This window comes from Mastigoproctus giganteus, chromosome 1 (genome assembly GCF_048544385.1).
Source record: "Mastigoproctus giganteus isolate SK-2022 chromosome 1, ASM4854438v1, whole genome shotgun sequence".
Lineage (NCBI taxonomy): Eukaryota > Metazoa > Arthropoda > Arachnida > Uropygi > Thelyphonidae > Mastigoproctus > Mastigoproctus giganteus.
In genome coordinates, this window is record NC_143575.1 from 56950974 (window position 1) to 56974297 (window position 23324).

General features: G+C 38.1%; 1 protein-coding gene across 2 annotated transcripts in view; it reads left to right on the top strand.

Annotated features, from left to right (window-relative positions):
• Positions 1-23324, top strand: part of LOC150090813 (bifunctional purine biosynthesis protein ATIC) — a 343962-nt gene that overhangs the window by 171450 nt on the left and 149188 nt on the right. For both annotated transcript variants that reach the window (XM_090372983.1, XM_090372991.1), the window contains one exon: positions 12626-12751. In XM_090372983.1, the coding sequence (XP_090229109.1) occupies positions 12626-12751 (126 nt within the window). The remainder of the gene's footprint in view (positions 1-12625; positions 12752-23324) is intronic.

The following is a 23324-nucleotide window of genomic DNA, read 5'->3' on the forward strand; positions in this document are numbered from 1 at the left end:
TTGTTAGTTGTTGGCGCATCAGCTTCTATGGCCATAATGCACCTCCCAAGGTTTTTGAATTTTACTGTGATCCAAGCCCGAGGCGGGATTCGAACCCACAATCTTTGGGTTGCCAGGCAGGCACTTTACCCACCTGGCTAGCCCGGTCGGCTCTCTCATGTCATGAACTTATACTTCATAAGGTTGTCACCATTGCAACAATATGGTTCCTGCCCGCCCACCGATGAGTAAGCCTACAAGCTTTGAAACAGTGCTGTCTAGGTGGTGCCATCCACTGAGAATAAGTAACATTAGTCTGCTTCACCAGTGGAGCAGACTAAAAACCAAGCACTTATTCAAAGCAGTGTAATACCTCAGCCACTCATTGTGAAGGTATTCACAATATGAGATATTATTAAACAATGCATTCATATTATGTGTGTAGTAACCATGCATAAACCAACTCTTTCATGCTCTTAGACATTTAGTCAAGAAATATTTTGAAATGTTATAACTTTTATGAAGTTCTGATCAGATCTATACTAATACATAGAAAAACCTACATTTATTGTAATCAGTGCTTGGTTTTTGTTATCACTTTTTGCCTTATTGTGGTTTACACATTTGCAGTGGAAGTGATTATGTAACATCCTGATTTGTTCTTGAAATCTGACATGTTATGCGGTTAGTTGCTACTGTTGCTTTGTACAGTTTGGATGGTTGCCCATATCATTTCTGTGCAACAGAAAATGATGTATCTGCACTCCTACCAATTTGACTGTTTTACAGTAGAGCATTAACTCTTTTCTAATTCTTGATTTTAATATTTTCTTTATTCGTTTTTATTGATTTCCAGAGCATTATGGTAGTTTCATTTTTGTTGTGACTTTTTTGAAGAAATAGTGGACTGTCAAATTAAAGTATTTTATACTTCTTGATTTGAATGTTTTCTTTCTCTCCACTTCCACCTTTTTAAGTGCACATTCCCTCTTTGAATCAATAAATGATGCTGAACAGCTTCATTCATGTTTCATCGGTTATTGTTTTTAGTTAAGCTGAGTCCTGAAGTGATCACATTAAGTGATACCTGCTGTACACACGCACGCACACACAGAGACGTGGAAATTAAGGTAAATGTGAAAATGGCAGGTTGAGTGTTCATTTTATAGGATGGAGTTTGAAAGCTTAAAGAAGGTGAATTAAAACGTTAAGATATATGAAAATATACCATAAGAGAGATTATAGCTACAAAGTATTAACACTCGTATAGGTATATTTGGGTCTAACGGCTCCTGGGATTTCTCCCATCTCCGCATATGTACACTGTATCGGACAAGCCAGGGATTTAAAAGTATATGGGTCATGTGGTATTTAGCATGTTGTGCCCTTGTTCATCCGGCCTGTTAGCCGCCGGGCCCCTAATGGGACCTGACGTTACCATATCTCGCCACGGGGAGGTTGGCTGGGTGTTACCTATATAGTACTCTGGCGGGTCCTGCCACGTACTTTCCTGGGATTTCAGTGGCTAGAACATAAAAAAAAAAAAAAAAAAAGTGCTGTTCGCGGTTAGTTATTAGCATTTGTTAGAATAATTTAGATGCTTGAATAATATTTTCTATATGCCTAAATGGGTCGGGCAGGAAATTTTGATGTAGTTAAATTTGGACGTGTAGGGCTGAAAATGCTGTGAAAGTCAACAGTAAAGGGGGTGTGAAGACTGGAAGGAAGAAAAGGAAGTAAGGGCCAATAGAGAGGATGGCCCCGCGATTGCAGTTGAGCAGGCCCGTGCTCCACCAGAGGGAAGAGATTTGGGGAAGGGAAGGAGTGGGGGCAAAGCCCCCTCTCCCCACGGGAAGGGAAAGAAAGCACCGTTCAAGAGAGAAACAGTGTATGTCGAGTCATATGACAACCTTGGTGTCCTTTAGTCCAGGTGTCCAACAGGGCAAGATGGGGTTCTTCTGGTCTTCTATGGTGTCTTTGAACAAGTTGAGTCAGAGTCTTAGTTGTGTTTCCATTACTCTGGGCCATTGAGGGATGGCTGTTGTCTCGTGATTGATATTGTCCTATTCATGGATTTGTGAACTTTTGGAATACCTTCACTCGAGGGGAAGGTAGGGTCTGTTGTCTTGTGAACAGATTTTGCGCAAAAAGTGTGAATGCTTTGTAGGTCTCTTCCTCTTGTAGAATGATGTCCTCCTGGTTTCGAAGAAGCGAGTGAATCTTGGTGTATAGTTGACATTCAAGGTCCTCGTATTGGTCACACTCGTATACCAGGTGCTCCCAGGACTCCTCCTGTCCACAGGAGCACCGCGGAGTACCTGAGATTCCAAAGTCATATAGCCTCTTTCTAAATGAGCCATGTCTGGTCAATGTGTAAGTAGTTTTGAGTCCGGGCGAAAACCAGGCTGGGGAGTGTGGATAAACTTGTCCTACATCCGGTATAAACTTCTTAGTAATGGAGCCTTTGTTAGTGAGGTTCCAGCAATTTTGCCATAGTGATTTCACGTGTTGCAAAATCCGTCTGTTCTCCACGGTTTTGGAGTTTGTTGGGTCTGTGGTGAATCCTATATGTGAGACTATTTTTCCTTTGGAATGTTGGTACAGCAACCCCAAGCACACAATCTCCAAGTCCAGGGGAAGGCATCCCGCCAGGACCTGGAGCGCGTGGGTGCTCACAGTGCAGCAAGCTCTTTTCATTATGAGTAATATTGATCGGTGTGTCATTTCTAGTTTTTTCTTGTTGACAGCTGTGTTAGCCTTTGTGTACCAGGCCCCAGCTGCATAGGCTAGTGCTGGGATAAAGAATGCCTTATAGAGTACGCCAAGGGGCCCTCTTCTTCAGGCCCCAATCTTTCCTAGTGACTCTGGCCAGTAGGCTCGCATATCTTCTTATTTTTGTTCTCAGGTAGCAGAGATGTGGTGTGAAGCTAAAGGTTTCTATCAAGTATCACTCTGAGGTATTTTATTTCTGTTAGCAACTTTATGAATTTCCCGTTTATCTTAATCTGCGGTGGTCTTCTAGGGTCAAGGAATCCTTTGAGAAGTATTGAACTTGTTTTTTCTGAGGAGATAGTAAGGAGATTCGTACTAGCCCAATTTTGCAAGTCACTAGTGGCCCGGTTTGCTATGGTCTCCAGTCGTGCCCGGCTGTCAGCCTGCAGCATCAGAACCAGGTCATCTGCATATGACTGGGTTTTAACATTTGGAATATCCAAATTAAGGAACTCGTCTAGGACCAGGTTCCACAAGAGCGGCCCCAGGACAGAACCCTGAGGGCAGCCCCTGTGGACCGGCCTAGAAACAGAGGCGTATGGAGTGGTAACAGTGATTCGCCTGTTTTCAAGATAGGATTTGAGGCATCGATATAAGTCTCCTGTGATATGAGCCTTCCGGAGCCTGGCCAGAACAGCAGGCCACCAGAGAGGATCAAAGGCTCCTGCGAAGTCAATCGATATTAGGAGGAAGTATTTTGTGTTGCAGTTTTTAGCTTTTCAATAATATTTTCCAGAGCCTCTATAGCTGAGCGCCCCTTCCTAAAGCCATATTGATTAGGTGACATGAGGTTTGATTCTTGGAAGTGGTTCTCGATTCTTTGGTAGAGAAGGCACTCGAAGAGCTTGCTGAAGATTGACAGCAAGGCGATTGGCCTATACGACCCTGGCATTCCTTGTGGTTTCGTCGGGTTTTTTGAAATGAGTTTTATTCGTGCCATTTTCCACGAGGCCGGGAAGTGGCCCACCGAGAGACATCGGTCGAGGAGTCCCAATATTGTGTTTGTATAGTTTCTACCACCACCTTGAGCATCTTGGGCTCAATTTGATCTATACTAGGGGTCTTTCTATTTTTCATTCTCGCTGTCGCTATGCTGAGTTCCATTGGTGAGAAGGCAGGTTCAACAGCTGTGGTTGTGTATGTGTTATTGTTCTCACATAATTTTCTTTGTTCCTGGGTTTGAGGCTCGGTTGCAGGAAGGAAGATATGGTCCAAGATATTGTCTATAGAGGATTTCCATGTTCTGGTATAGGTTCCCTGAGCTGTCTCGTTTGCCATTACGACTTCCCCTCTGGGGAGTTTGTTTGTGGAGACCCGATACACCACTCCCCAGGGGTTAGCATTTCCTTCTGTATTTACTAGGTTTTCCCATGAGGCTTTCTTTCTTTTCTTTATTTTAGCTGTGTAGTCATTTCTGACCTCACGGGACTGTTGCCGTAGTACATCGACCTCTGCCTGTGGCCAGGATCTACGTGCCCTCTGAAATGCCTTGCGGGCACTATTTACCCTTTTCCGGAGATCTGTGAGCTCTGGCGACCACCAAGGAACGGCTTTGAGGGAAGGCATCTTCTTCTATGGCTATATCTGCCGCTTCTGTGATTATTTTTTGTTACCTCTTGCTGATGCCGGTCTAGGTTGAATTCATTGGGGTGGAAGTCGGCAGCTGCTTAAAAAGTTTCCAATCCGCTTTTGATATGGCGTATCTTGGTAATAAAAGTCGTGTGACATGTTGCGTTTGGAGTGATCGGTGGAGGTTGTAAGTTAACACTCTGTGATCTGAAGTGGTCCAGTGTTGTTGTACCTCCCATGGAGAGAGGTGTCCTGCTATGGAATGACTTGCAAGGGTTAGGTCGATATTAGCTTCCCACATAGTGTTCGAGAAGGTGTGGGGCTGGTTTGGTTTGTTTAGAATGGATAGGTCGCTGCTTGATATGTACTCCTCTAGGTGCTGGCCTTTGTTTGTTCCTCTCCGTTCTGTTGTCTCACTGTGCCAGGCAGGTGATCTGCAGTTTGCATCAAGGCCTAATATAAGTTTGGCGTTTGGTGGTAGTTGCTGCAGATTCTGAAGATATTGTATTGTAGGGAGTATGTCTTCTCCTGGTCGGGCATAGATGGACACTACGTAAAATTCCCCTAGGGATGATGCTATATGGGCGCAGACTGCCCAGTTTGTGCACAGGTCTGTTATCTTAGTTACAGTGAGGTCAGGATTACAAACAGCGATGGCAGCCCAAGGAGTTTCACCATCCACTTGGACAGTTTTAAACTGTAGTGGGTACCCTCTAACTTGATATTTATGTGTATAGAGCTCTTGTAGAAGAAGTAGGTCTAGCTTCTCTTCTTTAGCTTTCTTAACTAGCTGTGCTACGACAGCCTTGGAGTGTTGGGCATTGTGTTGTGCTATCTTCACCTTTGACATATTATAGTAGTTGTTATTACCCTCCATAATTGATTCTCAATTGTTGCGCACCCTTTGCTTTAATATAAACAGGGCATTTACTGTCCCTGTTGGAATGATCCGATGGTAACTTCATGGCCCTACAGTTTGCACAAATCGGGGTTTCCGCTTTTTTTGGTTAATTGTTATATTCATGCCCAGTGTTGGCACAATGACCACAAGTGGGTTGCGACTGCTTGCAGGTGTGAGTCGTGTGGCCAAAGCGACAACACCGGAAGCATTTGGGAACAGCCACATGCTCTCTGAAACGGTGGATGCCCCAGTTTACATAGTTTCTGGACTGTTGGCTCAGGATTTTCCAAGTGGCAGGAGACAGTTCAATGATCCAGTTAGCAGAATTTCCATTTTTGGGCTTTGTTTTATACCTTGGTATGATATGTTGTCGTGGCTCATCGCCTGTGGGTAGCTGATGGCAGTTTTTGGTATAAATCTCCTGAAGAAGTTCTTCTGGGGTCACGTCTTTGTCGATGCCTAATATTAGTATGCTTGGCCCTTTCTCTTTAGGAGGTTCAGCTATGAGGCCTAAGGAGGGTATTTTAGGATTTTGTAGTATTCCCCGTAGATCTTCCTCTGTGTCAGTCTGTATTATAATGCCAACATTTCTTGTCTTTCTGACAGATCTAATCTTCATGTGTTTAAAGTCATCCTTAAGCTTTTCGATTACTGTTTGTTTCACTTCCTCACTCGTTTTGTGGACTTCGTTTGACATTGGTTTCAATATTACTAGGTGTGGTTTGGTGATTGGTGTTTTCTTGGGGGCTATTCCAGCCTGACCTGCAGGACGATTTCCATTTGTAGCATTGATGTTGTTCCTCAACGCCTATGAATAAGTGGGAGCGCACTGTAGCATGTGGTTTGCCCCACTGTTTTGGAGGACCTCCAATTTTGCTGTGGCAATTTCCTTCTCTAGCTGAGTTTGTACCAGGATGGTCTCCATTTTCATCCAAATAAAGACGATCTCTGCGCGGAGAACAGCTGTAATCCTGTTGGTTGGCTCCTTAAAGAGACTCTCCAGGGCAGTTCGCAAAGCAAGGGACTGCTCCAGGATGGTTTCTTCCGGGAGAGCTGGGTCCATAGGGGTCTCTTGTAGTTTATCCCATGGCTTTCCTGAGGCTTTGTCATTTTGGTTGGTAGTTTGCTCTGTGGATTCCTTGTTTTCACTTTGGGGGCGAGTCTTCCTATCAGTGTTCGGTACAACATATTTCTTGTACTTCCGCTTGGAGGCAGAAGCTCCAGATTGCGTGGATTCAGAGTCCTCGTAGCAGTCCACTATGACCGGGTCATCACTGTGAGCTGCCTGCGAAATAGGCGCTAAAGAATTTCCTGATAGCTCTTCCTTTTCCATCATTTTCGTATTATCGGGTTCACTTTGGATAACCGAGTCCGTATTGTTTTCATTCAAGAGAGGAATGAAAGGGACGTCGAATGACACTAGCTAGTAGTGCAATTATTAGCCTTGCAGCAGAGCAATAAGTTTTTGGACTGTTGCCCTCCAAAAATAGTGGGGGGAAAGGTTGTTCCAAGATCGGCCCAGAAGGATACTGTTACTTTCTGTACAATGCCCGTGGACATTCGCTTCACAGAGAGTGAACTGCAATCAAGGTCACAGCTAATAAATGTTAGATGACTAATCCCTGCGCCGGAGATTAACACTGGTGTAGAATGTTAAGAAATTTAGTGTTATATGACTTTGGACAGAATATGCAATATTTAACATATTGAAAAGTTATTAATTTTCAGTAGTCAAGGAAAGGAAATAATTACATGAATACTGAAAGGACAAGAGGATTAATTATTGTAGCAAACATGACTGGGACCAATACTGTGAAGTTCATGCAGGACATAGTGTACTACATTTTGTACTACAAGAAAAATGCAAATAAGTTTTGGATAGTAATAGTAGAGACACTCCCTGACTTACATAAGGGTTGCGTTCTGCGGAAGTTTACGTGTCGGAATTTCCCTAAATGCTTATGCAGCACTTGCAGCTATGCATGCTGAATTTGATTGAAGCAAAAAAAGAAATGTTCGACGAACATGTAAATAGATTTATTTATTCAATTTTTTTTATCTCATGCAGAGGAAAAATTACAAAAAGAGAGAGGAGACAGGCATAACGTCAACCTTTCGAGCATCGTTGCCAGAATCAGCGTCTCCAGCTGATAAGCGTGTCACTGCGGAAGTTTGAGGGCTGTGGAGATTTAGAAGGGATTTTTTCCAACACATCACAATTTCTCTGCAGCTGCAGAATCAGCACTGGTGACTTCACCTCATACTTTAATGTTTTGGAAACCAGCGCAATGCTTGAACCTATTAAACTACCCATTGCTTGCCACGAACTTGGCTTGGGGTTCGTCGTACTTATCCTTAATATCTTCATAAATACTTCTTACTTTTGCTTGAATGGCCATTGGACTCAGGGGGCGCTTGCTTCTGAATCTGATTTTCCATCTATATTATTAATAGCTTTTCCATCTTCTATATAGCACCTGAATGCTGTTTTGTGATCACTGTTGATCTTAAATGCGTTGATCCTTTAACATGTTCTTTTATACACACACTGTCCCTTAAAATAGTATTCACTGTTGAAGCAGTGAGACCTAATTCCGTGCAATAGATGACAAACTTTGGTCTGCTCAGTACTTCTTAATTAATTAATCATCTTCATTTCTAAATCAATTTTGTTTTGTTTCATTTCGTTTCCTAGCACTGCCAGTGCTTGCACTTTCCGTTGGTCCCTTTCCCTTCACCAATGTAATAAGTAAATAGTAATGAAGAGAAGATTCTGAAAATTTATTTATGTTTTTTATATGATTGAAGGTTTCATTGAAGGGGAACTCATTTCACCATAATACTGTAACGTAAAAACCCATAGAATTCCAGCTATCGGTATTATCGCAAATGCAATAAGATCGAGTTTACCACCCGTTTATAATAGTTGCGCCAACAGAAAAGCCCAATAAACCAGAAAGCACAAATTGTTTTTATTGTTTTATGGTAGTGACCTCCAGAAATGTGTTTTAGAAATATATAACAAAGGCATTCAAAATTGATCCTTATAATGGAACATATGATAACGATGAAGGTATAGTGCAATTTCCATTATAAAAATGACCTTTCAAGAGAGAGATAAATAGCTTAGTTATATAGTGAGAATTTCAACTTCCGAAGTCTTGGAACGAATTACCAAAAAAAAACAGTGTGTTATTGGGTTCACATTACAATATTTTCACGATACCTCCATTTATTCCTAAGGAATGCAAAATACCGTTTCCACGATACCTCCATTTATTCCTAAGAGATGCAAAATACCGTTTCCACGATACCTCCATTTATTCCTAAGGGATGCAAAATACCGTTTCCACGATTTTTTTAAGTTTGCAATGGCCGGCAAAAACTTATGTAAAGTCGAATTTCCGTAAGTCGAGTATTACGCAAGCTGGGGAGTGCCTGTACAAATATAGAGTTGTTAACTGCATCGGCTAGGATGGTCCCTATGTTATGTACTGAAATTTAAATTTACTAATACATATTTTACTAATATATATTTTAAAATATGAAAAATGGTTCAACTGTATTAATAAAATAATATAATTATTTTACATAGATCAGATATCCAAATTGTATGCCATTAAAGTAAAGGGAGTGATTGATATATGACTAGGGAGGGGAGAAAAGAAAGCAACCAATGGAGTGTAAAAAATAAGGCAAAGAATAGGGTTGAGGCAAAATATTTCAAAAATGTATTGACAGATGCTACCAAAAAGGACTAGTACTCAGGTGTGCTGAGTACTATAAGGCAAAGAATGGGATTATTCTTTGCCATCGTTATCATAAGCTCATATGCTTGCATTCTTGTATCACATGCCACGATTACTATTACTATTAGGACAAGGCCATGGATTTATGGTGAAATCCATGCCTCCCATCAGCATGAAACAGCAGAACCAGGATATGTCAGACCAAGCAACATTTTTTCAAATCCTCTTCTCTCCAGTGTTGGTGTTCCTAAACCCAAAGTTTCGCTGACAGGAATGGAACCTGGTTCAGAAGGGAATCTGTGACAAGGTATGATGAGTTGTGCATTCTGAAATGCCTCTTTGGTTACCATTGTCATACTGAGTTGTTATATGACTGACTATATCTTTTCTGTTACCCTGCACGTCTCAGCCTCTGTCGCTTCTCACATCAATGTTTGGGCTGCTTCCAACCATAGGATCATCATTACCATTGACTGGAACGAATGTTATTTGGTTATTGGACTAATCTTGATAAACACAGTTACACATTCTGCCTTGTTATGTATGGCAATTTCCAATGCATTCTGCCTTGGAGATTGCCGTTGTCCTGCTGGGCATTAGCAGTGCAGACTAATGGTAATAGTGTAATGGTGTGGGAAATGTTTTTGTGACGCTCATTAGCCCTCTTGTTACCGGTGGAGCAATATTTGGATGCCACAAATTAGGTGCATCCCTTTGTGGCTGTAGCTTATTCCTCTGCAAGTCTGTTCTTTCAACAGGATAATGCACCACATTAGAAGGCCAAAATTGTACAGAACTGGTTCCAGGAATATGAGAGTAAATTCAGTCTACTGCAGTGGCCATCTCAGTTTCCAGATCTCTGTCCAATTTAGCACTTGTCAGATGAGGTGAATGGGCTCTTTAGAGTAAAGATCTGCAACCATCTAATTTGTAACAACTGTGGGGAAAAAGCTGACATAACATGGACCAGCGTCTATCTGGCATACTTTTGACAGCTTGTTGATAACATACCATGATGAATCCAAGCTGTTCTGAAGGCTAAAGAGAATTAGGTAGGTGTACCTAATAAAGTTGCCATTTAGTATACATGTATCCTATTATCAGCATTGAAAATATATATTTTATATGTATTTTTATTGCTTTTATTTATTTATTTATTCTAGAGGTTGATAAAAAAAAAGATAAAGTACAAAATAATATATACAATACCCATAAAGAAGGTGGTATACAGAATTTACCCATTTAATTTGGTAGAGCATAAAAAATAAAAATTGTTTTGTAAACACTTAATAGATTTTATATTATTATACCCAGAGTTTAATAATGTAGTGATTGAATAAATGTTTTTATTTTAGCTGTGTTTGCATTTATTTTTACCATATAGTTGAACAATGACATAAAAAGTACTATGGATCAAAGATAATGAAATAATATTTATTAACATATGATGTTTCTTATTCAGAGATTGTAAATATAAGTTTTTCACAGGGTGCATGCTGTTGTAAAAAGAGACTTGAAACTTGCCATCATTTGCACAGAACTACAGTTCTGATAATGTTCTTCTGTTGTAGCAGTTTGTTAGAGACCTAAAGGAAAATCAGAGAAAATAGATGGCATTAAACAGAATCAAAAATAAATTGAAATAAGGGGTAACCTTCATCTTTTCAGTTCTAAAAAAACTGAAGAGCCTTGTGGAATCCACATATACTCAGAAATAGAAAAGACGATAAGCTGATACTATTTAAGTTTAAAAAATTCTTCATTTTAAGTTGTGATATCTCAAGTAGGTGCTGCACAAAGGCTTAGCCACATAACAGTGCCACTGATAATAATACAGATTTTTTTCACCTAAGTTGTACTGATATAAATTATAACCCAAGCTGCCAGTTACGTGTGTCTTAATAATTTAATGTTAAAAATAGCAAGTGCTTCTTTTTAAGTAAGTTGCTTAAAATAAGCTCTAGCTATTTTTAATATTAAATTCCATATAGGTTGTTGATAAAGTATACTTAAGGAGTGGTTTATTGCTTTATGCTATTCTGTGTCAGTCTCTTATGCAAAGTGAAAGCACATATATTGGTGTGATCAACAATTTTTTGAAATGAGCAAATCAAAAGAACAAAGCATTTGTATCAAGTTTTATGTCAGGCTTGAAAAACAGCTTCAGTAATATGTGATATGATATGAACAGTTTTTGGAGAAAATTCCATATAAAAATTATGAATATTTAGGTGGTTTTCAACGTTCAAAGGCAGAAAATCTTCCTTGGAAGACTAAGGAAGCTCTCAACAAGCAGACAGCTATCAATTAGTAGAGCAGATGAAAATGTTGAGGGTTTGAGAGTTGATTCAATAAGACTTTGATTTTTTGGGAAAAACTGAAGCTTTTTTTAAGAAGTTGCTAACAACATATATTTTATCAGATGATTTGAACATGCAAAGAACCTCTGCCAAACTTATTCCTTGCCTGCTGTTGGATAAATAAAAAGAGTTGACTACATGTCTGCCGTAATCAAGATGTTTCATAATCAGTAGTGAACTTAAGATGAATTTTTAGTCAAAGGTCATTACATACTGTGAAACCTGTGTTTACAGAATTATTTCTGAATCACACCTTTACAGGTATGATTCAGAAACAAAGCAGCAGTAATCCTAATGGCAATCTCCAGTCTTTTGGCTTTTACACCTAAAGAAGGCCAGACAGGTTTGACCAGATATGAAGAACAGGACAAGCCCAATCTATAAATCACCCAGGCAGCTACCTGGAATGCTGCTCTCAGAAGGACATATTTAAAGGGTATATTATTCATAGTAAAGATATATGAATGTAAATTTATACAATTTTGAAATTTATTGGAGAACCAAGGCCATTATGGCCTTCAGTTTCACACAAACGTCTTGCAGTAAATACCTGCTTTTACAAATAAAGTAAATAATTTTGGGGAATTGTCTAGCATCTTCCATGGAGTGCCAAAAGACTTTGGCCCACCCCTGGTGAAGGGAATATTCATTGTATTTTTTGAATACCATGGAATTGTGCATCATAAATTTATCCATCAAGCCAAATTGTCAATCAGTAGCATTACAGTGTTGCCAAGTCCACTGAAAATATGGAGATTGGTTGGTTCATTATGACAATGCACCTGTTTGCACACCCCAATCTGTTCAACAGTTTCTGATTAGTAATCCATTTCTTGTGTTCTCCTCTGCCAACCCTCAATGTTTTACTTCCTTTAATTTCTTGTTTACAAAGATGAAATGCAAGCTCTGAGGAAAGAAATGATGTAGAGATTTAGCAAACTTTTTAGGAGATATTACTTGATATTTAAAGAAATTTCAGTAAATTAATTTCTGATACCAACAGCTCATTGATTACTGGGCTCAGTGTGTTAATTTTTAAGGGAAGTATTTTGAAGAGTACATGTTGCAGAATTAGGTAAGTTAAACAAATATTTGTTTTTACATACATTCTCATAACTTTTCGGTTACATCTCATATTGCAATATAAGTATAAAAGAAAATTGTGAAAAAACGTTTTTTCTAAACCAAATTTTAAATAATTGGTTGATAAATTTGAGCATCCTGTGAATGTTTGAAAGTTTATGTGAATAACCATTTTTTTTTTTTTTTTTTTAATTATTATTTTTTTTTTGTAGTTGTCAATGGATCACCAGGTTTCATTAATCTCTGTGATGCTCTTAATGCATGGCAATTGGTGAGAGAACTTAAACAAACTTTAGGCTTACCTGCTGCAGCATCCTTTAAGCATGTCAGTCCTGCAGGTACATAAATGTTCTTTGCTATTTTCTGTAATCTTTCATTCTTATAAGAAATTAATAATATATAGTTAGTAATAATTCTTCATATATAAATTATATATGGGATCCCATATTGCCTATAGCTTTTACATTGTACCGATGTTGTTGTTGTTGTTTGGTTTTCAGGAGCATTAGCAACTAAGGCCATATTGCCCTGGGGATATGCGGTGGTCATTCCCTGACCTCTCCGCATCCTCCGTATTTGGTAGTCAGGGGCTCGAACCCCTGTCTAATCAAGAAGTGTGTGCTATGCACTGCTGCTCCTGCCCATCTGGCTACGGATACCCCCTCTTACCGATGCATGGCTGTAAATTAATTTGTTGGCTATATCCACTGTCTCCATCAGAGCATCTCATGAATTCAGCTAACTTGAAGGATTTTTATGCCCTTAATTGTTACTGTCTTTGTATATATTTTATATATTTTATTGCTCATAATACATAAGAAAGATTACTAAGTACAAAATTAATGAGATCGATTTTGTAAAATGCAACATGGCAGCACTGCACGCGTATACCACTTATCAGTGTGTAGGTTGAACCCTCTATACACAAGAATAGTCACTTGTTATTGCATTCAGTGTATGTTGAGTCATTGTTGAAGTAAGCAACTACATGTTTGTTGACTATGTCATTAAAAATGGAGTGGAACGTTAAGCTATCATATTTTATGTCAAACTCAAAAAAGCTTGATGAAAACATACAAAAAGTTAAGCCGGGTGGGTAAAGTGCCTGCCTGGCAACCCAAAGGTCATGGGTTCGAATCCCACCTCGGGCTTGGATCACAGTACTGCAAAAAAAAAAAAAAAACCCTTGGGAGGTGCATTATGGCCGCAGAAGCCGATGTGCCAACAACTAACTAAAAACAAACAAAAAGTTAAAAAGAGTTTATCAAAATTAAGTCATCTTAAGTCCAAGTTTTCTGATTGGACAAGGCCTTTTTGGAAGGGAATAAAGTCATTGAAGATGAACCACACACAGGGAGACCTGTCTTGGCAACAACAGAGGAGAATGTGGAAAATTTAATTATTTTACCATAAACCTAAAAATTCTTCTTAAACATTAACACCAACTTTGGTCAAAATTAGAGCTCTCTTTTGTGGTGTCTTGTTTTCTGTTTCCTCTAGTGCACATAAACACCCACTTTTATCTTATTGTGCTCTATAGGTCAGTTGTTTGGTTAGCAGTATCTAATTCATCTGTTTCCAACATTCAACAACCAATTCATTAAAAATATATGAAATTCAGCTTGCAGCTGAAGTTAAAATTCCCTATCCAGTGCATTCAATTTGTTTAACTCTGTTAATGAAAAACTTCCTAACTCAATTCAGTTCAATTCTGTTAATGAAAAAATATCCTAACTTCTGTAAACTGCTGCCAGAAGTCAGCAGTTTGCAGAAGTTGGGATATTTTTCCTGTGAAGAAGTACTTATTAAAAAAAAAAAAAAATTTAGGAAACTTTTTAAATTTTGCTTTAAAATCATCATTCCAACAAAGGTCAATTACCTCTAATTGTAAATTGGCTTAAGCAGAGCAATTTTCAACAATTACACTGTTCACTAGATGTGTATACACATCTAGTGAACATTTGTGTATACATATTCCACCGTTTTTCACTAAGCTAAGACTGTCTCTTTTGTGGTTGGGCCTTTACCATTTCTCAGCTTGTTACCACCTTTTCTTTACTTTTCTAACTTCTTTTTCTGTTCACTGAGCCTTAAAGCAATTGAAGGGCAAAGTGAATGCCATTGCTATTCTCTACTCTTCCATTATTTTATATTTTGTTTATAAGTCATTTTACCCTCCATATTCCCTAAGACTACCCATACCTATGTCTTTACACTTATATAATACAGTGTCAGTCCTCGTATAGCATGATAGTTGTGTTCCTAGAAACCCTCATGCAATGCAAAATTGTGCAATATAAATAACAGGCCCTATGGGAAAAATAGGGTTAGGTGCCGACCACCCAAGATTGAACACACATTTGTAACCAAAACATTACCAAACACGATAAATAATTGTAATAAAATATGTAAGTATTTTATTACGACTATTACGTAATAAAATATTGCTAATGCTTTTGCTTCTATCGTAAGCAAACTTGTTTTTTTGTTTGATTTTCTATCCAAACAGATGACAGCCGTTCCATCTCTTCCAGTTCTTTGTGTCTTGATCTAATGGATTTTAATTACACTTTGAGTTGTTCCTGCTGTGAAAGTTGTTTTTATTTTCTCTGCATTCTTTCTAATTCTCAGCGTTGCCTCATTTAGGCCAGTAGCACGTGCAATATCACATGGTCTTAATTTCGCTCAAAGTGTTTCAAAATTTCATATTTTTTCTCTATCAACAGAGGCGGACTGGCCATAAGCCTTACCAGGGAAACCTCAGTGGGCCGGAGGTCAGAAGAGGATGGAGGCTGGTGTGATTTTGGCCATAAATGCTAGTATGAGGCCGCTACAAATTTTCCCGGGTAAGAATTTTTGACCAAGTCCGCCTCTGTTTATCGATACCATATTGCTTTTCTTTTTCTCTCTGAATCTGTAGTGTCTTCACCAGGATGCTTCCTTTTCACACCTTTTAAGTATTTTACTCATTTTTAGGGAATAAAGCACAATTACAAAATGAGGAGGCACGCTTGATGCACATAAACAAAGTTGCGCACGTGTAGCAACTGAATAAACAACACTGTAAAGGTAGAGACACACTAACACCTCCCTAGCTCACATTTTACTAAAGCACATTTCTGGGGGTTACTACCATAAAACAATAAAAATTATTTCCAGCTGCATTTCTGCTAGTGGAATCTGTTATAAACTGGTAGTAAACTCGATCTAATTACATTTGCGATAATACTGATAACTGGAATTGTATGGGTTTTTATGTTATTATGGCGAAAAGCGTTTCCCCTTCACTGATATAAAAAACATAAATACATTTTCAGAATCTTCTCTTCATTGCTATCGTGTTGCGTTCAGTTTGGGTAATTCCGCATTCGACTGCCATTTCTTGTAAACACAAAGGCGAATCGTGCATAAGTGAATTCGGTTCGTGTTATATATGATATCGTTCCCCTATTTATAAATCGTGTATGATCAAATTCTTGTGGTGTAAACACATGTAATACGAGGACTGACTTGACTAATGATTTTTTTTCTTACTAAAAATTGCTTTTTCGATGCCAGAGTCCTCTATTAAGAAGTAGTCTTACACCCAACATGCCTGAGTACACATCTTTCTTTAGCAGTTCTTTGCTACATTTCAACCATCCTTAACATAGTTTGCAATACCTTTATCTTCACCTTATTATACTTTTATTAGTTCTTTTTCCCTTTTTCACAGTTCATCACTACACATATATATTGATAGGTCTTATTCAGCATTGCAATTATGCTGACATATTATGCATTTTGAATATATATTTTTATGTATTCAGGTATATTTTAATTGTTATGTAATGAATTAAAATCTGTTATCATTCAGCTAGTGTTGGGACTACCCTCCATATATGGAAAAAAGGAATAGCTGCTGGATTTCTGTTTGTCCAATTTTAATGAAATTTGCTTTGGCTTGACAAATCTCTTTAACAAGCCAGAATACAAAATTTCATGAAAATTCATCCACTGAGAAGCCCTCTGTTACAAGCAGATGGATGGACAAGGTGAAGACAGCAGGCGCTTAGCTTATATATATATGTGTGTGCCTAATATATATGATAGAAGGAAGAATAGGGAATAAGAATAAAAAAATACAGTAAAAAGATAAGACCTAAGTAGGTTGATAGTTAAAGAAATAAGTACCAATAAATTATAACAGAATAATTTCTGTTATAACAGAAGAATAAGAATATAACAAGTAACTAGGCCAAAACCAATAGATGTGTTCTGGTTAAGAAGTTGAAGTTAATCCAACTAGAGGAGAAGAAGAGGATGTAAAGTGTGAATTGGGAACATTGAATGCCGACCCCGACCCCATATAACATGGAAAAAGGTGAAGACAAAGAAGAAGAAATTATAACAAAATGAATAGTAATAAGAAACTATAATTGAATAAACACTAATAAATATATTTCATATGGGTACTGTTTTAAGTGGGATTAAGCATAAAGATGTACAAAAATGAGTACATATGGGAAGGACAGTAGAAAGATTTTGTTAGAGATGGGTCATTAATTAATCTAACTGTCCTCTTTTGAATGGTGTCAAGAAGTTGAGAGAGGATTTGTGGGCAGTTCCTTTGGCAAGAGACCAGAATACTTGACTACCATTTGGATGAGAAGCAAGTTTTCTACTCTTGTCGTGTTCAAAATTAAGTTTGGATCGATTAACGCTCTTGCTGAGTCCTCCATGATACCATGGAAATGGTTAAAAAAAAAGACAATAAATGATTTAATATTGAGCACTTCTTAATGTATTCATTAATTTGATAGTATGGTGAATATAAGAAAAAATAATATATAATTTTTTAATTATTATTTTAATTAATTAACACTGTTATAAATTAACATAAAACCAGTATTAGAAATTATCACAATAGCTAATAGTTTTGGAATATTTTTTAAGCATATATGGAGAAAATATATTTTTAGTTTTAAAATAAAATGTTACAAATAACTTTTAAATAAAAGTTGTTTTTAAAAACTTTACTTTGTTTTAAAATATTTTTAAAATGAATTTTTATAATTTAATAAATTTAAAAAAAAGTGAAAGAATTTTTTCAAAACAATTAAAGAATTTGAGAGCCAGAATTGATTCTGCCACTTTCCCTCAGTTGAATAACCCCAATCAAGTGCATAACACATGTGAATCACATTGCAATTAAAATTCAACAATAAACCTGCTATTGAAATCAATAATATTGTATACTGATGTAATAGTGTTTTATTTTTTATTAGTGTTGTGGACAATAATGATGGCAGCTTATGGAATTGATGTGCCAATGTGTTCAGAAATGACAAAAAGACAAAAATAAGAATTCCACTTACACAATCAGCTAGTAGAATGTGAATTCCACTAACAACAGGGGAAACAACAGTGGCAAAACATCCAATGAAATCTTGTAATCTGAATTACATTATTCTCCAGCAAATTATAATCCAACTACCAAACTTTAAACTGAAACAGTGACATAAAATATGAAATAAAAACTAAATTAATATTAGATAATTACGTCTCTCTCTAGAAGTAATTTTTCTGATCAGCGATGTTTATTTTTATTACAAACGTGTCATTTTCAACAAATACTTAAGCCTACTATTACATGAACCGCATACACAGAATGTCTAAAACTCAGATCTGATTTTTGTTATGGATATTTTCTCAAATAACAAAATCGGGGATGCTGATCAAAAGTCAAAACTGTACTAAAGGAATGTTAAAATTCACACTTACATTGCGGCTCCGAGTGCCAAGCGATAGTGACAAGCGATTTTTCCCTGCGACTTATAAAGTGATCTTTGAAAGTGATATAGTTCTATTTTTGTTGTGCGATTTTCTTCTGTTTTGTTCACTTAAAGTGGTTCTTTGCTTAAAAAATCTTACGTAAGAACCCAGAAAGGGAATCTACCTTTCTTCTTTAATATTTTTATTAAATACCAACTCACTCTACTAATCTTAATAACCGCTTGGTCACTGGTGGCACTGCTCCTGCCTCCACGTGGCGGGGCTGGTAGTCTGGGAGAAGAAAGTCCTTCTCCCAGGGCTAAAAGGAGTAAACATGGATACTAATGATTTCCCACGATTAGAGCCAAAGAGCTCGCAACATGACAACCATGAAACTGATCATGACTTCTCATTGTCGAAAAGACTAAAAAAGGATGCAAACAAGCAGGAAGCTCCAGCTTTTCTGATCATCCATTCTCTATTTTCACAACCTGTCAGCAAGCTTTTGCCTTTCATCATACAACGATGCCTTGTAAATGCAGCAGTATCTCCAAAAATGGTGAAACATCTTCAATCTGGTGACTTGCTAATAGAGACCTCTCTTCCAAGACACTCTGACCTCCTGTTAAAACTTACATCTTTAAGTGGAATTCCAATTCAAGTCACTCCACATAACACCCTGAATTCTTCCAAGGGAGTGATCAGTGAATGGGACCTATTGAACGTTTCCGAGGAAGAAATAATTCAGGAACTAAAAGATCAAAATGTAACTCAGGCCAAGAGAATCATGATACGAAAAGACGGCACCTTAGTCCCAACCCGTAGCATAATTTTAACCTTTAGTTCGGCGAATCTACCATCCTTAGTGAAAGCAGGCTATTTAAACTGTCATGTTCGGCCCTTTATTCCAAACCCTCTGAGATGCTACAAATGTCAGAAATTTGGCCACTCCCAGACAGCATGCCGTGGAGATGCAACATGTCCAAACTGCGGTTGCAAAACTCACACTCAATCTGAATGCAAGGCACAAACTCCGCAGTGTCCTAATTGCAAGGGCACTCATCCAGCCTACTCCAAAGATTGTGATCTTTGGAAGTTATGAAAAAAAATACAGAAATACAAGACTGAAAATAAAGTATCTTTTCAAGAAGCTAGAAGACAAGTAAAATCAACTATTCCAAAAACTGCTTATGCTTCGGCTACCCATAGTTACAAATCAGTAGCATGTCAGACATAAGTGTCAATCTCTCCAGACAAATTGATCGCCGACTGGGCTCGATCAGTACTATCAACTCAGCCTACATCTGAATCACAGTTAGTGGACCAAAGTAATAATACGCCACTCACAATTCCAACTCAGAACATAACCCACAATACAGTGGCAGAAAAATTGCATAAATCAGATAGTGTGGAGGTGAAACAACCAACAAGCATGGATACTGATGATATGCCCAACCAAGAAGATTTTCTTGAATTATATGCAGATGGAGATATGGAGGATAAAAATGATTCAGGACGCCCTAATTTTCCTAGAAAAGAAAAATCTAAATCTGACCGTCACAAACAACCCACGCATAAAAAGCAGACAGATTCATCTTCCTCTTACAAAACCAAATAATGCAACATATTATCCAATGGAACTGTAGAGGTCTTCGCAGTAACATAGATGATATACATGAAATAATTCATCACTATAAACCTCTTGCAATGTGCTTGCAAGAAACTAATTTGACATCACTGGTCTCAGTTGCAATCAAAAATTACACTGTATTCAGGCAAGACAGGGCTGTCTCCAATATCGCTCATGGCGGAGTAGCGATACTCGTGGATTCAAGCATCCCCGCCAGACGTATTCCCTTACAAACATCCTTAGAAGCCGTTGCCACGCGTGTTGTTAGTGGTATTACTTTGACATTGGTTTCCATTTATCTTCCGCCTAATCATCAGTATACTATTCAGGAACTTGAAGATCTTGTTATGCAGTTACCATCACCGTTTTGTTTACTAGGAGACTTTAATGCACATCACCCATTATGGGGTTCCCCCACCTCAGACAGACGAGGTAAGCTTATCGAAACCTTGATCGATAGGCAGAATTTAACATTACTGAATACTGGGTCTCCTACATATGTGCATCTCTCTACTGGCTCAACATCTGCTATAGACCTTTCCATATGTTCCCCAATACTCTTTCCAAGTATAGATTGGATACCTCTGAGTGATCCTTATAGTAGTGACCATTATCCATTAATCTGCAAAATTCAAACATCCTATTCATATCCAACAGAAAGTCCAATTAAATGGAAATTTTCAAAGGCTGACTGGGCAAAATACAGATCGCACATCTCATTTGACAACGATATCATTCAGGCCGATTCCATCAATAGTGTTACTGAGCACGAATCAAATCCTGGCAGCTGCATCTGTCACCATACCTCAATATCAAGCAAGAAATAGACGAAAAATAAATTACTGGTGGAATGAAGATTGCAATAATGCAAAAAAAGAGAAAAACAAAGCATGGAATCTTTTCCGTAAAAATCCTACCACCCCCAATTTTATTAACTATAAACGGCTCAGAGCTAAAGCTTGATACATCAGACGCAAAGCAAAAAAAGAAACTTGGATTAAATTTGCCTCATCAGTTAATAAAAATACCGATATCAGATTAATCTGGAGAAAAATAAAATGTTAAAACAATAAATTTCCACCTCTATCCACCCCGCTACTAAACTGGAATGGACAAGAACTCTCTAATCCCACAGATATATCAAATGCACTGGGAATTGTATTTTCTCTGTTGTCTTCTTGTAATGCTTATGATCAATCATTCCAAAGACATAAAACAGTTGCAGAGAGATCAAAACTGAATTACACTGACAATTCTGCTTTATCTTATAATCAGCCATTTACCATGTTCGAGCTACAGCAAGTTCTTACCAACTCAAGAAACAGTGCTGCTGGCCCTGATGGGTTATATTATGTAATGCTCCGAAATCTGGATCAAAGATCACTCTTTTCGCTGCTCTTATTTTATAATCGAATATTTTCTGAACATACCTTCCTCAGCTCCTGGAGTCATTCTTATGTAATACCGATTGCAAAACCCGGTAAAGATCATTCGGTTCCTCAAAATTACAGACTGATATCCCTCACCAGCTGTCTCAGCAAAACTCTTGAGAAAATGATACATCGCCGTCTCACCTGATTCCTCGAGTCTCAAAACTTGATAAGTAACAAACAATTTGGATTCCGGAAAAACCGATCTTCATTGGATCTTATGATCAAAGCCGAGACAAATATCAGAAATGCTTTCATCAAAAAGGAACATCTCGTCCTGGTCTGTCTTGACGTTGAGAAAGCCTTTGACACTACGTGGCGTTTTGGAATCTTAAAGGATCTACATTCTCTTGGCCTGAGAGGTAATTTATCATATTTTATCCAAAATTTTCTTCAAAGGAGATCCTTTCAAGTTCGTTATCGGGGAACCCTCTCTAAAATCTTTATTCAAGAAGAAGGAATTCCACAAGGATCTGTTCTCAGCGCTACCTTGTTTGCAATGAGAATAAATCATATAATTGAACTCATTCTGAAAATTGTGGATTCATACCTATTCGCAGATGATCTCTCGATTTCCTGTCATTCCCAAAACATGCATTACATTGAACGTCAACTTAAAATATCAATGAATCGCATCCTGACATGGATGACACAAAATGGTTATAGACTATCCAGCCAGAAATCTACTGCCATACACTTCTGCTCCAGACGAAATATGCATACTGAACCTGAGCTACACTTGAATAACCATCCTCTTCCCATAGCTAACTGTACTCGTCTACTAGGATTGTTCTTTGACAATAAGTTAAATTTCCAAAAGCACATTGAACATCTCCGCACTACTTGTCAAAAAAAACTGAACATACTAAGAGTCTTATCAGCCACAACATGGGGAGCAGATCGCCAAAGCCTGCTACATTTATATAGATCCATAATCAGATCTCGACTGGACTACGGTGCCCCTGTCTTCGATTCTGCTAGGGAGAGCGCTTTATCTCGCCTCAATCCTATTCAACATTCAGCTCTCAGAACAGCACTAGGTGCGTTCAGAACATCTCCAGTGCAAAGTTTGTATGTTGAAGCTCATGAACCTCCCCTAAATATCAGGAGAAAGATGCTGCTGCTGAATTATGCAACCAAGATCCAAAGCCAGGTGACCCATCCTAATTGGCCAATACTCTACAATCCACAGTATATGACCTTCTATAGAAACAAACCACAGACAGTTCAGCCTGCTGGTATTAGGCTAAAACAGCTAGCAGAAGATTGGGATATACACTTCAATAAAATCTTACAAGATCCTATAGATCCTGATCCTCCATGGTCTGTCATCATGCCATCTTGCGACAATTATTTCTACCAGTGGGGTAAACACTCTCTATCAGATATTAACATCCAACAGTGCCATATAGCGCATACTCAACGTTATCCTGACTTTGCTAAAATTTATACAGATGGATCGAAGTCTGAGAGTGGATCAGGCGCAGCAGTAGTACTCTCTGATACTATCATTTCTCTATCTCTCCCAACAGAGTGCAGTAGTTACACGACTGAATTATATGCCATAAAGCTTGCTATAGAAAGTATTTTCCACATGTCAATTCAAAAGAGCTTAATTTACACAGACTCGCAGAGTTCCTTATTAGCCTTGCAAAACAACTCCCCGTCTACTCACCCTCTATTAAAGCTCATTAGAACAGAGTTGATACGTCTGAGAGAGCGCCAACAAAAGGTTATCTTCTGCTGGATACCTGGCCATACTGGAATACCAGGAAATGAAATTGCGGATGATGCTGCCAAACATCCATCGAGAGCAGCCCCAACAAATTCCTTAGTACCGTTCACAGATTATAAAATGAAGATCCGAAGTATATGTAAAGGTCGATGGACTCTACAATGGCAAGCACAAATTCATAATAAACTTTTTCAAATTAAACCTGTACCAAAATTATGGGCTTCTAACCTCATTGCAAACAGACAAGAAGAAGTAATCCTAACCAGAGCCAGATCGGTCATACTCATTTAACTCATTTGTTCCTCCTGCCAGGGAATGACCCTCCTCAGTGTAGTCATTGTCATACACCACTTACAGTCAAA